General features: G+C 37.1%; 2 protein-coding genes across 2 annotated transcripts; one reads left to right on the forward strand and one right to left on the reverse strand.

Moving 5' to 3' along the window:
* Positions 1-4,919: 4,919 nt before the first annotated feature.
* LOC117919382 (ycf20-like protein) lies at positions 4,920-9,176 on the reverse strand. The gene is made up of 4 exons (XM_034836564.1): positions 9,008-9,176; positions 8,643-8,665; positions 7,394-7,581; positions 4,920-6,440 (listed from the first exon to the last, which is right to left on the reverse strand). Exons 3-4 carry the CDS (start codon positions 7,576-7,578, stop codon positions 5,996-5,998), a joined length of 630 nt encoding a protein of 209 aa, XP_034692455.1. The 5' UTR covers positions 7,579-7,581; positions 8,643-8,665; positions 9,008-9,176; the 3' UTR covers positions 4,920-5,995.
* An 860-nt stretch (positions 9,177-10,036) lies between these two features.
* On the forward strand, positions 10,037-15,468 carry LOC117918800 (putative metallophosphoesterase At3g03305). Its single transcript, XM_034835693.1, has 4 exons — positions 10,037-10,470; positions 11,517-11,758; positions 12,832-14,376; positions 14,790-15,468. The coding sequence occupies exons 1-4, from the start codon at positions 10,191-10,193 to the stop codon at positions 14,907-14,909; spliced, it is 2,187 nt and encodes a 728-aa protein (XP_034691584.1). The 5' UTR covers positions 10,037-10,190; the 3' UTR covers positions 14,910-15,468.
* Positions 15,469-15,570: the final 102 nt, after the last annotated feature.

The following is a 15,570-nucleotide window of genomic DNA, read 5'->3' on the forward strand; positions in this document are numbered from 1 at the left end:
TCAAAAGGGATGAAAGGTGAAGGTGAAAGAAAAAGGAAACATTGGATGCTCAAAAGGAAATAAGGTTTTGTGGGCTTTCTTTTGTCTAAACCCTCTCGAGAAATTAGGAGATGCCCAAATTGTCCTCCAGTATCAAAGGGACTAACATTTGTCACAGAATCCACAAATAAAATAGGGTAAGGTGCCTTGACCTTTTCCAAGGCAAATACAAAAGAAAAAGATATGAGTGTGGTAAGTGGGCAGGCCTCTTTTTGTCGCGATATTGACCTACTACTGAAAAAAGCTTCTTTATCACAACCATGAGAGAGAAAGTGAAAACTATAGGAATGCCTTTTCATATTTCAGATGGCAGAAAAGCCCAAAAGCCTGCTGCAAGCATGAGTGACTGAAACTGTGAAAGTATCATAGACCCTAGGAGGAGGAATGGGGGCTGGCTGAGCTACAAATATGGGCGTTTTGTTAAACAATTAAGCTCATGCTAATTTTCCCCATCACAGAAGATAAGATAATGAACTTAAGAATATATGGACAATAATTCAATATCTTGTATTTGGCTTGACTTTGGCAGGAAATGGATCGTTGTTCAGAAGTGATCTTTTGGACTTCTCCCTAAATTTTTTTAAGGCCCTTGCCCGGAGGTGATGGGTCTAGTTCAAATACATAAATTACTGAAACTTCTATTTTATCTTATTATCAAAATTTTATGTGAGATGGGGGTGGGGGAGTTTTCGATGTCAAATTTGGAAGGAAATATCAGAGAGCAAGTGAAGAATGAATTTTTAAATGAAACTGACAGACATGCTTTGTGATTCCACTAAATTAGCGAGCTGTATTAATGAGATTCTTTAACTGAGGATTACAAAAAATAACATCCCCTAGTACACTAATCTACTATTTTACACAGATTTCCATGTCACAGAGATTTTTCTGGAAATTTAGTAAGTTTTTTCTAAACACAAGATTTGGTTCCATGCCCATGTGTCTCCACCATTTCAGATCAAGAGAAAGATTAATACATTTTTAAACAGCTATGGTCAAATAGTGCAAAGCTCAAATTATGTCATAATGTGCATAAGATCTCTAAGGGATGGATAGCTTCATTGGTAACAAGGGAAATTTGGAATCAGGCGAAGTTGGTAGGACCGTAGGAGCTTCTTCTGCAGTTCCTATATGTTGGTAGACAGTTGCTGCAATTTCAGTTTTCAAGAAACCATGCACAAAATTCAACTGAAATAACATGGAGACAAACAAGAAATAATTATAAAACTGAGTAAAATTGGAGATGAAGCATACCATTTTTGGGAATCCTCATTTTTATAGCTTTGCTAAACCATTGTTTGTTTGATGAGGACAAAACTTAGAGTTTGAACGAATTCTTGGTGGATGAATTACAGAGATTGGGGTCACATATTTTTTTGTCTAAGCTTCCCGCTTCCCACTTCCCACAGATTAATGTGACAAAATGGTTCTTACTAAGAATGAATCAGTCAAAAGCTACAGGCAAAAATTTATAATCCTGCCTGCAACAGTTCAAAAAAAAAATCCAAATAGATGTTAACGCTTGAGAACAGAGGGGGTGTGATCAGAAATTCAGAATCTTTCCTTCTCGATCTGTGGCGGATGATGCTAGTCTCACGAGCGAAAGTGCCTCGAGTTGGCAAACACAAAATCCAGAAAAAGGTCCGTTGGGAGTAGTGGGGAGAGGGGAAGAAGCAGGGGTCTTTAGTTTCGGGGGGAAGGCGTAGAATCCCAGAATGGACAGAAAAAGCGAACTTTCCAAAGACATTTGGACAAGAGAGTCAATGCCAATGATATGATGCAAAAAGCATCTCTTCTACCATGGCTGTCCCCCCACCACCTCCACCTCCACCCTCACCTCTACCTCCCCTCTCAACATGGTCCATTTGGACGTACCCCGGATGCGTCGTCGTTTTAGGGGCCATGATTATTATGTCTGCTTTCCAGTGAATTTTAGTATTGAATAATAACTACTCGGACCATATCACACAGTGACCACACCAATCCCAGCTGCAGGAGACTCCAGCAGTCACATTATGACCACCACCACCACTACCACCTCCTCTACCTCACCCTCGGTTGGATTGTATCATTTTTCCTATAAATAAATCTCTTCCTTGCCATCTCCTGGCACATATCTCTGATCTGTAGGCCATTGAGGGGTGATCCGTAGTGGTCTTTTCAGTGCATTCAACATCAAATGATAAAAGTACAGATGACGATGTACATCACATTTTTGCAAACCAGAATGCGCACCGAAAGATCCACAACTGAATATATTTTCTAGCAATTTGAAATTTGAAATTTTAAACCCACTGTCACTTCTTTCAAAGGCAGCGCCATTGCTATCATTATTAATATGGTTTAGCTTTAATCTATCCAACCAAGTTGCACCACAAGAATCAATGCGCCCATGCACCGCATCAGGCTTCATTTAGAGAATCCTTCATTTTTTTTTGTGGGTTTTCCATTCAAATCATTAGTAAAAGGCCTGGTAATAGACCCTGCCTAGAGAATCTGCGAGCTGACCTGAATTAAACTCATCAACAGACGCCAGAAACCTAATGAATGCTCATCCTATTTGTATACCTTCCAAAGGGCACTCTTTGTTAACAGTTTGGTAACCACTCAAATCCTATCATGCTAAGAATGAACAATGAGGTCAAGAATCACGACCAACTACCATTCATTTGGAATTTACAAAAAGATGAGGAGCAACTGTGGAGCAGGTCCAACTTGTTAGATAGAGCTTTAGGTGAGTCTGGTCAACATGACTTGAAAAGTAAGTAACGTTTGTCTAGCCAGGCGAAGCAAGTAAAACCCACCATACTAGATGGGTCAAGGTCTATTTAATAGGGTTTGAATAAATGTAATTGAATGCTTTAATGTTGTAGGTAAGTATGGGTTTCACTTTTCACTTCATTGCGTAAATTATTGGGTTTTATAAGAATCTAAAAAGATATGTTTGATTAGATATACTTGGAATGGATGAATACCACAAACACTGATGAAGGACTAAAAAGAAAAAAAGAAAAGTGCTACAGATTCTGGAAATAACAAACAAAGGATCACCTTCTTGCATACAAAAAGCTTTAAACTCCCACTGTTTTGGTGACAAGAGGCGTGAGGAGTGAGGACCACCTTAGGTTTCCATCATTGTATTTAGGTATGAAGAATCCACTTTATTGCGTCCCAAACCTGATTAGATTTTCAGAAGATTTTTTTTTCCCTTTCTCTGTTTGGAGAATTGATCAATGATAAATGGCTGAAAATCATAGAAAGCAAAATGCTCTTTTGTTGACTAAAATTAGGAAACATTGGAGGGTAGATCCAGATACAATAATGATGATTAAACATTGCAATATGAAACTGGTTAGCAGCACCCACAGGACTCTGGAGAAACAATGCTGAAGTGGAGAACAGGCCACCCTAATCATCTAGTGAGGAAAGTAACCAGCGCGAGGGCCACAATGGCCCCATGCATGCCTCTCAGCCCATTGATACTTGTGGAACAAGTAGAATAAAATCGTGTTCTACTTTCAAGCCTTTTTAAGTAGATTATCTTTCCTCTGCAAATGAGACATCATAGATTTACCTTTCTCAAATAAGCGACTTTCTCAAAGAATGAAATGGAATAAAGGGTTCCAAAAAGAACATGATTTTGCAAATATAGAGCAGGCCCTAAAAGAACAGGAGCAGGTGATATGAAGCTTCCTACCCCATGTCACTTTGACATCTCATTCCATGATGTAAAGGAGAAACTCAAAGGAGAACAAAAAACTACTGCAAAAGCAAAGCATGATTCTGGGTCTCTTCCCCAGAAAGAGGCTGTAATGCTGATTCAAAATGACTATACGAAGAAGGAAACAATTATCAGCATTCCTGACAGTACAATGCATATTGATCATATTCAACAATTCAGTTATATAACAGTTTAATTAAAAGGCATTCTCTATCCAAATACCGAAAGATTCTTGAATATTCCAAACACTGAGAAGCAAAAACTTTATCTGAAACGCAAAGAAACCACATGGATGCTGAGCTGGAAAAGTAAAATGAATCACCATTGTCAACAGCAAGTGGTCTCCCTTGCAACAACAGAAGTTTCACATAGGGGTCAGGGCTTCAGAAACAAGCTCATGAGCATAATGCTAGTCCTGCATCCCCACTTTATGGGGGAATGCCATCCCAATTTATTAGGCCTCAAGATACCCTTTTTTCATTTTCTGTCTACTTTGTTCAGCAGCTTCAAAGGTGTAACAAAAATTTCTTTTACTTTCTCTTTTCTTTCTTTCTTTCCTTTTTTTAACAAAATCTCTCAATGCTTAGGTGCAAGACACAATACAAGATGTGCACCCAAACAACTTCGGATGCATATCGATTTTATAAAATAGTGCTCAAAATCTAATCAAAACAACAAAATGTTTAAGATTCTAAACCTTTAAAAGAAACATTCGATAAAAAATAATGAAATTATATAAATTTTAATATACATTTAAAAAATTTAGGAATAAATTAGTAAACAATGCATGCCTCTCCAACAAAGTGCATGTCTTAGTAAACAAGGCACCGTAACTAGTGAGTGGTTGAGCCTTGGGCCTAGGCAAGCTTTCCTCCTTTAACAACTGTGAGGGAAAAATGCCAAAAACATAAAGCCCAAAGCTCAAAACCATGTAGCTAGGAGTAGGACATGAACTAATCTGGGCTACCACTGACTTCTGGCCGAAAGTGTACAGCATCGATTGGGTTGCAGGAATAATCTTTCTCCCAATAGCAAAAGGATTCATTTTCCAATTACTGTGACAACCTCAGCATAATATGTACATCCAGTACCTACATTAATTGTCTAAGCTGACTGGGCATCCAAAAAATGATAACCCCTGCACAAGGAGCATGTGGTCTTTTGCTTCATCATGACTCGGATTTTGTTGAATTTTAATTGCAGCATCCTCACAGCTAGCCACTCGTATGGCAGAACAAACATCAAGCTTCTTCTCAACACCTACCCTTGATACCTCCTATGTGCCTGGATTGCCCCCCATTTAAGTGCCTTTTGATTTAATTCTTTGTATACCACTGAATAAAAATGAAAAAAGGATGTCTGCACTTCATAATTGGTGATCCTCTGTTGTTCGCAACCTCAGCCATTGTCTCATTATGTACAATTCTGCAAGTGCCATCTAAACTGTCAGCACAGATTTTTGACATGAAAGTACTTCCAGCAAACCCTAGAGATCTAAAACAAATAACTTGTTCACCAAGAAAGTTGTGAGCCCAGCACATTGCTAACACCAACGATATCATATCAAATTCAAACAACAGCCCACAAGTTAGCAAACACGACAACAATGCATCCGCAGCCATTTTTAAGGATACAAGGCATCATTTCTTGGAGTATCTCACATCCTTGGGCTCAAGCAAGTTTAAGATTTTTTTGTTCCTTTCCTCAATTTTTGCTGCTGTAGCTTTTTCTCTAATTTTCCTTTCTACTGTTTTCTTTCTTTGATTGTTGTGGGGTTCCATGTTTACCTTCCATGCACTTAGGCTATGACCCCTGAGACATTTCCAAAGGATGGTTATTAACTATAAAAATGATCATGTATTGTTGCTGAAATAGTATAACTTTTGTTAGTGTCATAATGAAGAAAAGACTAACCATTTACAAGAGAAGGAAATAGTCCCAATTTGACCACAGAAAGATAACAATACTCAGCTTAAAAAATAAGTTCGTTAGCACTACCAAATCAAGTTAGAAACATAAAATGTAGCAACTGCACTTCATGATCTTGTTGAGCACATTACCGGATTGGAAAGCAACAATGGAAGACAACACAAGAATTGAAGTGAAGCAGTTTATATACAGTGCTACAAGAACTTGGGCAACCCAGAACTCTATCCTTTGCAATTTCAACAAATCTTCCAGTTGGTCAGGTACATAAAACAACTAGATGATTAAAGCTAGGCATGCTCACTATTTTTAACTACCTAACTTGAAAGCATCAACAAATAGACCTAAGCAAACACCAGCTTTCCAGTAGTTTATCATCACCACCAAAGACTGAAGCCTCCCAGTAGACTGAGACGAAGATTTTTTATACACAAGCATGCCAATCCCTTCAATGGCAGCAACTACAACACCTGCAACCAGCACATCCCAGTCACCTGTCTGTCCAAGAATTGTAGCCAGTGCATTTGCTGTGTAGAAGCCTAACAAAAGGAGAAAGACCTTCATGGGAAAATTTTTTCTAGCTGAATTCAGCTTTGCCAGTAGCTGCCGGCCACCTGCACTCACTATCCTGCCCAATCGAGTCTGGCCAAGATCAGGGCCATTTCCATTGAGGTTTTCTTGGCCGCCATTATCAGGAATTCCACCTGTGTCTAGAGCAAAGGCCGTTTTCCAACCATGTCTTCTCGTCTGAAAACTGTTTCAAGGTAGAAAAACATGATGCATATCAGGAGGGCATTAACATCATTGTAATTATTAGACCAAATCCACCATGGAAAGAATTTTTAATATCCAGATGCATTTTAAAGATGGGTGGTTCACCAAAGAAGTTTTCAGCAGACAACTATTTAAATACGAAGGCTATTTATTGGGCTCATTTCAGATGCACCACAAAACATAACGGTTAATCCATACCCCTTAATTCATCCAAATGGCCCACAAATGTTTTAAAAGCTGATTGAATTCAAGGTGCAAACCTGGATAATTTTTCAGTTTCAGTCAGGCAATCATGATTAATCACCAACCATTAGTATGGTTGCAAGGTATAGTTTTGGGATTCTGAATGTTAGTCCACAAAATATGATGAACAATTCAGAGAAATTCCAAAAATGAATTTGATGGTAAAAAAAAGGAGAAAGGCTGAGAGAGTAAGAAGTATATGCTGTCAGTTTACAATTACTGACAATAACTCAGAAATTATTGAAATATAAAGGCAAAATTCCAGTCTGTTTGATGTGATGAAAAGGTACAGATGCATATAGTAATTCAGGAAAATGACTCAAATACTTTCACACCAATCTCTAATATTGTTAGGTTAGTCAGAACAGACCCAAAATTTCTAATTCTTCCAGCAGTTGGAGTTTGGGACTCAGAAACAAGGTACAGATGTGATTGAACTTTCATGAAGAAGTCACAACAAACAAGTGGATTTAGAAAAGAATTTCCTGGCAAGGGGTGGAAAGATAGAAGAATTTGAATTAGGAGAGATGCATTTAAGGCAACAGTGCCTAAAGAATCTGAATTGGTTGCCTGTATGTCTTGGCAACCAATTATTTAACAAGATTAAGTGAAGATTAAAGGTTCACAGCCACTAGAAAGCCCCAAACAACCCACAACTAACTCAGTTGTTCACGAAGTCATAAAATGTACCTCTTTCTTGGAAAAGGAGCAGATTTCATCCCAAGCTTTGAGATTTGTCCACTGAAACTTGGTTCATTGTTCCAGTTCTGGATTGTACAACAAGTTGTGAAAGTGATATATGAACCGTCAGAGCTTTCACTCTCCGGTACTGATAAAGTTGACTGCAACATTATTCCTCCCATTCTACAGGCCATTGACTACAAACATGGAAATTTGGAAATGGTTCACTAAAGCATTTAGAAAGTTGAATTCCACAATACAAACCAATATACAGCAGCAAATCTCATTGTCAAGTGTTCATTTGACAAGTTCCATTCATTAGTGCTGGTTGAAACTGAAACTTTCTCAGACAAATTCTTAAACCATTTATCAAGAATGTCACTGTTCTTGCAGAAAAAATTACATTGGCCATTCCACTCTAGCATTGAAATAGAATGCAAATATCTCAAGTACAAAAGAGATATACAGCCAATTACCTTGTAACATCAAGACATTTGTGAGAGTAAGCAAACAATTCATTTGAATGAAGAGGAGTTAAAGAAAACAACAGTTTAAAGATGAACAAGATTTGATGCAAAGGAGGAAGTATACTGTACTAAAGCGCTAGCTCCTGGCTCTTGGAACAGGGTGTTCCAAAGCAAGGAATAAAATATCAATAACAATGGCAATATCAAGGTTTCAAACAAAAGATAGTGAAGATGGTATTTATATCATGGTTGAGCTCCAAAGAATCCCATAAGATTTTTTGTTACAATCTAAAGCAAAGCTCAATTGACAAAAAAGAGTAGCAGAAATAACAAAGATGTTCTATAATCCATTCTCTCGCTCAGAAATGAGCAGAAAACACCCGATTTCTTTAGAATGCACAAAACAACATATTTACTGGAAATTCACACAAAAGCAGTTTCAAAAATGCCTCACCAAACATTTCTGCATTACTTTCATTCTTTCATTTCTAAAATTGAAAATAGTTTTTCCTCTGTGTAGGGCATTACTCTGTATCCTAGGTTGACTGCCATTATCTCTTTTGAGTCAAGGAAGCACAAATATTTCTGCTTAAATAAATGAAAACATCTACTATTGAACTCATCAAAGATCATACCATAAGCAAGAATTATAGACAACATGGGAAATGGAACCAAAGGACACAACCCTGAACAAATATGGGGAACCCAAATTTCAGGTGATTCTAACTGTTTGTTTCGTCAGAAAATAATTCCCCAAAAATTTACTTTGCAAATTCAATTACCCAATTTACCTTTTCTCTGGGAAAATTTTTTCCTGCAAAACAAATGAAACCCATTAGCAGCTAAGTAACCTTTTCCCAGGAAAACTTTCCTCCATGAGTGTTGAATTTTGAAGACATTTTCTCTGTACCCTGCTTGTTTTGATGGAAAAAAATTTCAAGAAACACCCAAAACAGTGAAGGGCTTCCCACAGAACATCCCATCAAACTAGAAGAAAGCAAAAATACAAAACACAATGAAAATGGTTTCCCGGGAAAATGGGTTTTTCCTGTAGAACAGGTTTTGGAATAATTCAAACTGATTCAGTATATGAGAATAATAAATCAACAAACAAATAAAAACCCATATGGGCGTCAGAGAGGGAGAGAGGGTTCACCTGGAGATGGAATCAGAGGAATATGGAGGAATGGGGGTAGAGTTACAGTAGGGTTTTTAAGCCCGTATAACAAACCAATGGCAGTTTCTGCAGGAGCTTGGACCCCACTGGCAAGTGGCCCAAAATGTTCAGTGAGACCTTCAATGGAAAAATGATTTGAATTGGGCGATTTCTAAATATGGGGAAATAACTTCATAATTTTTTTGCAAAAATTTACAAACCACAAATTAGAATTTTGATTTCTTGATTAACAGCATATCCGAATGAGACGAAAAATAAATGAGAAATCGATAAAAATAGGATATAAAATATGGAAATATGGAAATATTATATGCCTTTTAAATATATTTTTATTGATAATAAGTTTTTTTATATCTTTTAATTATCATAATTTTAAAATGTTAAGGTATTTCATTAGATGATAAAATAAAAACTATAATTATAATTTTGAAAGAATAATTTTAATGTTATAAAAATTTATTAAATATAAATAAGCTTGGATTAAAGCAATTTTGTAATTATTTTTTGTGATAAAGCATTTGGAAAATTGGAAGGAATTTTATTAAAGTAGATTTGTCATAAGTTAGCAATCTTTTGAAAAGAGGGAATAATTTTTGCCAAGCTTTTTACAAAATTTAGTAGGGCTATTTGATTAAATGAATATAGGGAAATTCTACAATACCTCCTTCGGTACCATGTTTTCATTTTTTTTCATCCATTGGATGAAAATGATTAAATCTCAGCCATCCAAATGAAAAAGAAAAAAAAAATATTTCGGTACCGTAGCAAGACCCATGAATATATCATCTAAAATTCATAATTATCAAATTCCCTGCAATTTTGTTAAATAAAAATATTTATTTGAGCTCAATACCAATTACCACAATTCACAAATACCTCAATTTCCACTAAATTATTTATTTTGTAAATTTTAGTCCCCCTTAATTTACACTAAATAATAGCTTAATTAATGGCTCTTTATTTAGTGATAAAATTGATTTCTCACTGATCGGAGAAAAATACAATTACTTCTATCTTCTTTCTATTTTTTCCTTTCATCTAATTTTCTACCTTTCCAAACACGCTGCAACTGCCTGGGGACTGGAAAGGAGAAAATCTCCCACATTCCCCCCTCCTCAGCGAGCATTTCTGACAAAGAAGCTGAACCCAGCAAGAAGAGGAGATGGGTGTTGTGATTCTGATGCTCTTTTGCCTTACCATACACTTTGCAGCGTTTTCTGAACAAATCCATGCAAGAATTGAACGAGATTCAAATACCCATTTGAGGAGGAGAGTCATTGATGCGAAGGGCGGGCCGGAATCCCTGATATGGGTGGTGCAGCTCTCTGATCTCCATTTCAGTGTGCACCATCCTGATAGAGCTCTTGACTTCAGGGCCTTGGTGGGTCCAGCTCTTTCCATGATCAACCCTTCTCTTGTTCTCATAACTGGTGATCTCACAGGTGCTGTCTCCCTCTCTTTTACCGGTCTTTTAGGTTTATGGATATCCATAAATTTCATTTTTGAGCTCTTTTTTTTTTACAGTTCTGAATTGTTTTTCTTGTTTTTGTGATAAGAGAGATTGTGGGTTTGTTTTTGTTTTTCTTAATTTGTGATGCATGTTGAGATTTGGAGGAAATTCAAGTGCAAATTCACCAGCATTGTGGCTGCATATTATGATTATTGTTTTTTTTAGAATTCTCTTGTTAAATTTGGGTAACAATTTGGTTGCAACAGTTCTAATCGAGATTATTAAAGTTCTATTTCAGTCATGAATGATTCATAGATCAGCTTTAATGCCTGAGGGCTCTTGAAAACTTGACCCTAATTCATAGATCAGCTTTACATATATATATATATATATGTTTGTGTGTATGTGTGTGAGATAATATCATAAGGTTCATCAAGCATGGATTGTTGCAGAATAACACTTTATTGGTGCTGGGAAGTAAGATTTGAAAATCTCTGAAATAGGGAAATGAGAGTAATGCCTTAGAAAACTCCCATAGAATACACATTCTGTGGCCCTAATGATGATCCAAGCTCAGAAGTGGATATGGTAGGGAGATTTCCTTGTCTAGTTTACTCTATAACCACTGTGTCAAGGTTCTTTGCCATTTTGGAGAAGAAAACCCAAAATTACTCCCAAAAATTGGAAGTGTGCCTGAGCTTAGCAAATGATGCCAACTATTCACAGACAAGAAAGACACATCTCTTTCTTCATACATGTGTTAGTAGTTATTTGCCTACACTACTAGATTTCTTTGTTATACCTTCCTGATCGACTCCATCATTCCAGGTAATGAATAATAGTTCCTGAATCGGTTGCCACTTTGCAATAAAGTGCTTCAGGTTCTACTGAGGATAGTGGATGTATATGTTCTACTGAGGATAGTTGACATATATGCCAATATCTTGGATGCTATAGATAGTTAAATTTACTTATTTACAATCATTGACCATCCAAAGTTGACTATCCATGAATTTTTGTAATTGTTCCTCATACCAGATGGGAAAAGCAAGGATTTGTTAACAATGAAGCAAGATGAGGAGGAGTGGAAGGAATATCAAAAAGTGATGGAAGATGTTGTAAAATGGAGTGGACTAGACAAGAATATCTTTTATGATCTTAGAGGGAATCATGATAATTTTGGAGTGCCAGTTGCTGGTGGTTCATTTGATTTCTTCTCAAAGTATAGCATCAATGGGCAATTGGGAAGAAGTGGGAAAGTCAATAGCGTCACTCTTCAGGTTAGCAGGTTCCCTTTGTATCAGAATAACATTATTTGCTGTCATGTGTCCCATCCTATTTTCTATTCTGATACAATAAATGACTGCCAAATACTTTGTCCTATTCCAACTTTGTTACAACAATTGAATCTATGGTTGAAGGTCACCCCAAAAGTTTTTATGTCTTTACTATTTGATCAAGTTTGGCCAGATTTTGTTGTTATTATTATTATTTTGGAATTTGTAGCTTAACTTAAAGTTTGTGATACTGCTGGTATCCTGAACCTAAATTTTACCTGGATTTTGTTGTTTCAAAATATTTCCAAGATTTTTTGTGACTTAATTTCAAAATTTACAGCAGAATATCCTGAACCTAAATTTTTTCCTGGATTTGAGTTGGTTACCTGTCCAAATTTGAATATGATTGACCTGACTCCAATTGTCACCAAATTCGAAAATGCTTAACTTTCAGCATCATTTCCCAATTCCTTTCAGCTACAAACAAAGCTTAAGAAATATTCCCATGTTGGCTTTTATAAGGTTGAAATTGCCAAATCCACAGAGCGTGGAGCTCCTTCATTTTTTGTTTCTTGTTCTTTTTTTCTCTTCTTTTTATCCGTTTTGGAAGCAGATCTTTCAGTAGTTGCTTCATTTGATCACTTTGAATCATGCACTTTCTTTTTACACTGTTTGGTTGAGATGAATTCATTTCTTATAACTTGGGTAGAAAAAAGGAAAGAAGTGTCAGCCTTAGCCATTTTTTAGATGAGTTTTGAACATGCTAGATTTCTCTAACTCTTCTACTTCAAATTCTTCCTTCATTGCTCATTCTTTTTCATCATTTTGGTAGAAATCCTGCATCTTGGTCTTCATTGTTTTAAAAGCCAAAGCATTGAGTTTATATTTTAGAAGCCACTTGATGACTTAAGTCTTGAGAATCATAACCACATACTACCTTAAGTTCCCTCACTAGTTTGGACATGAAGTTTAAATTCTTAAGCCTTCAAGGCAAATATTAATAAATCCTTCCAAAAATGATAATTATAGAGCTTTTATTACTTATCATTTTCACTTTTTTATGCTCCATTGTGTAGACTGGTGGAAGGAAGCATCTCTTTGTTGGGATTGATAGTACAATGTCTATTGGTTTACGAGGCCCAACTAATCTTTTTGGGCATCCGACTGACCAACTATTGACTGAAATAGATTCTGAGCTCTCACAGTGGAATTCTCAATCAGTGGAACCAGTAACAAAGATTTCCTTTGGGCATTTTCCTCTTTCATTCTCAGCACTCTCATTTTCAGAGAAGAGCCTGAAAGACATTTTTCTCAAGCATTCCCTATCAGCTTATTTATGCGGGCATCTCCATACAAGATTTGGGAAGAATTTGAAGCGCCATCATCGACTGGGTCATCATTTCTTCCAACCAAATATTCATCCAACACCATTAGAAAGTGCCAAAAATTGTTCTAGCATGGCTGTACCACCAGTTGAAGAATTTTGGGAGTGGGAAATGGGTGACTGGAGAAAGAGTAGAGCCATGCGAATGGTGGCCATTGATAGTGGTTTTGTTTCATTTCTTGATATTGACTTCAAGTCGGGAGCCAAAAAGATCATCATATTGCCCACATTTCCGCTTGATTCACGCCTCATGTCAACATCATCATCCCTCCACAACTACGAATGCCATTCTATTGATCCTTCATCTTACGAGACTGTAAGAGCTCTAGTGTTTTCAGTTTCTCCAATCATATCAGTTGTGGTTAGGATCTATGACTCAGAACCTGGAAATCTCAATATGGTGATGGAGGCACCTATGAGCAAGCATGATGATAACTCCTCCAGGGGAGATCTTTATACTGCTTTGTGGAATTTTAAAGCCTTCGAGGACCCATCCCCTGTTAGGTATTGGCTGCAAATTGAAGCAATTGACATCATGGGAAGGTCAAGTTTAACTGAACTGAGGCCATTCTCTATAAATGGTCTTAGTGGTAAGCTCTCATGGACATGGACGGAGTTCATAGTCATGGGTTGTCAATGGGCGTCATTGTATTACCCAGTACTCTGGGCTTGTCTTTTCTTCATCTTCTCCATTCTTATTCTTCCAAAAGTTCTTCTCACTTTCACAAAGGGTCCATACTCGTATAAGAGTTTCTGTGCCAATAAAGGCTTCAGAAGTGGTATAGCATGGATTCTAGTAGAGCTCTGCAGGCTATCTGTTGTATGGTTTGGTATGTTAGGTTATTTGTTCTACCTCATATTGTTCCCTTGGTTCTCTGGGCAAGTTTTCACTGATGGCGGGGAAAGGAAATACATGACCTATAAGGGCTGGGTGGTGAAAATTTTTGGTGAGAGTAAAAAACTAGAATTTATTGGATCACCTGACATAATGGTGGTTGTTCTTTCCCATCTCTGTTTTGTGGTTTTGCCATCTATTTTGGTGGCAGCCGCATTGGCTGCTGAAAAGGGGGGGTACAGAGTGGAGTTTCTCTCACGTTCAGGCAAGAAAGAAGACGATTATGGTTCAGAGAACAATCACAGGAGCAATAGAGGAATGACAAAGTTCTGTGTTGACAAACGGTGGATAAGGAAAATTCTCTTGGTGGTTTGTTTGGTGATTTGTTGGAAGCATTTGAAGGTAAGGTTTCAACCACTTAAGATACATTCATTTTCCATATGAACAATTAGACTTTTTCGCAAATGATGGTATTACTCATTTACTCCTTTATGCCATGTTTGTGTGTCAATCCAATTAATGGATTGTCATTGTGCTATAGTTTGGCATTACTTTTGATGAGTGTAATCGCCATTACTAGCCAATGAAGTTCCACCATCCAATTTTGAACCCAGTCAACGTCCGCCTGTGTGGGACCTCTCCAACGTTCTACCAAAACATTTTAATGTTCTTGCTTGAGGTAGAAGGAAATTGAGCTATCCACAAAAACCTGCCATTTTTCTGTTTTCTTTTCCTTGTCTTTGTTGCAAACAAAAGAGGAACATTACAACTAAGACTCTACTCATGCCCATGCCCTTTTCTTGTTTGTTTTGCAGAACTGCAGAGCTCTTATGAAAGCTTATGAGATGAACCCATTTCTTCATTTCCCAGGATACGGCTTCTCAGTCCCACTATTGTTGGCTTATACCATCTACAAGACGAGGGGAGTCCAATGAGCTGTTGGGGAGAAGTCCAATACTACTTTACCTTTAACATGCATCATATCTCAAGGCAAATTTTGGATCTTCCTATATGAAAAGGGGAAACCATTCTTGCTGATTCAACCACATGAAATTATGTTGGATCGGCTCAAAAATTGTTAATTACCTGCAGAATATTGATACTTAAAGTACATGAAAGGGCTCATGAAAACGACAATGCTCAGAAGCTGAAGCAAAGAAGGAAGGCAAGCAGGAAACTAATAAACAAAAATCAAATAAAAACTCGCGTTGTGTCGAGTTTAGTTTGGTGTAGGGAAGCTCTGAATCTTGTGAAGCAATCCATTCCTATGATCAATGTTAATGTTGTAGAAATGCTAGTCTGCTGCAAACTATGATGATGATGATGCCAACTCAAATACAGAATGATACTATTAGGGTCATGTCTTGAGTAAAAGCGTCTTCTGGGCATGTTTATGAGATTTAACTACATTTCTCAACCGTGCGACACTCGAATATTTCAAAAACACTGGAAGTTTATGCAGGGCGTGACATTAAGCAGTCAATTTTAGTTCAATCATCCCTTCATCTGCAGCTAGAATGAAACCGGCATCACAGCACCTTGTCTTTCTGTTTGTTGCCCTATTTTTCTTGTGGGTTGTGCCAGAGATACATTCTA

Source organism: Vitis riparia, chromosome 7 (genome assembly GCF_004353265.1).
Source record: "Vitis riparia cultivar Riparia Gloire de Montpellier isolate 1030 chromosome 7, EGFV_Vit.rip_1.0, whole genome shotgun sequence".
NCBI classification, from domain to species: domain Eukaryota; kingdom Viridiplantae; phylum Streptophyta; class Magnoliopsida; order Vitales; family Vitaceae; genus Vitis; species Vitis riparia.

Excerpts from the sequence above, each read along its gene's own strand:
- LOC117918800 (XM_034835693.1), top strand. The coding sequence starts at position 10,191 with ATGGGTGTTGTGATTCTGATGCTCTTTTGCCTTACCATACACTTTGCA. Across the intron at positions 10,471-11,516 it reads CATAACTGGTGATCTCACAG|ATGGGAAAAGCAAGGATTTG; the intron begins GTGCTGTCTCCC and ends TCCTCATACCAG. Across the intron at positions 11,759-12,831 it reads TCAATAGCGTCACTCTTCAG|ACTGGTGGAAGGAAGCATCT; the intron begins GTTAGCAGGTTC and ends TCCATTGTGTAG.
- LOC117919382 (XM_034836564.1), bottom strand. The coding sequence starts at position 7,578 with ATGGCCTGTAGAATGGGAGGAATAATGTTGCAGTCAACTTTATCAGTA. Across the intron at positions 6,441-7,393 it reads GCTCCTTTTCCAAGAAAGAG|TTTTCAGACGAGAAGACATG; the intron begins GTACATTTTATG and ends ACCTTGAAACAG.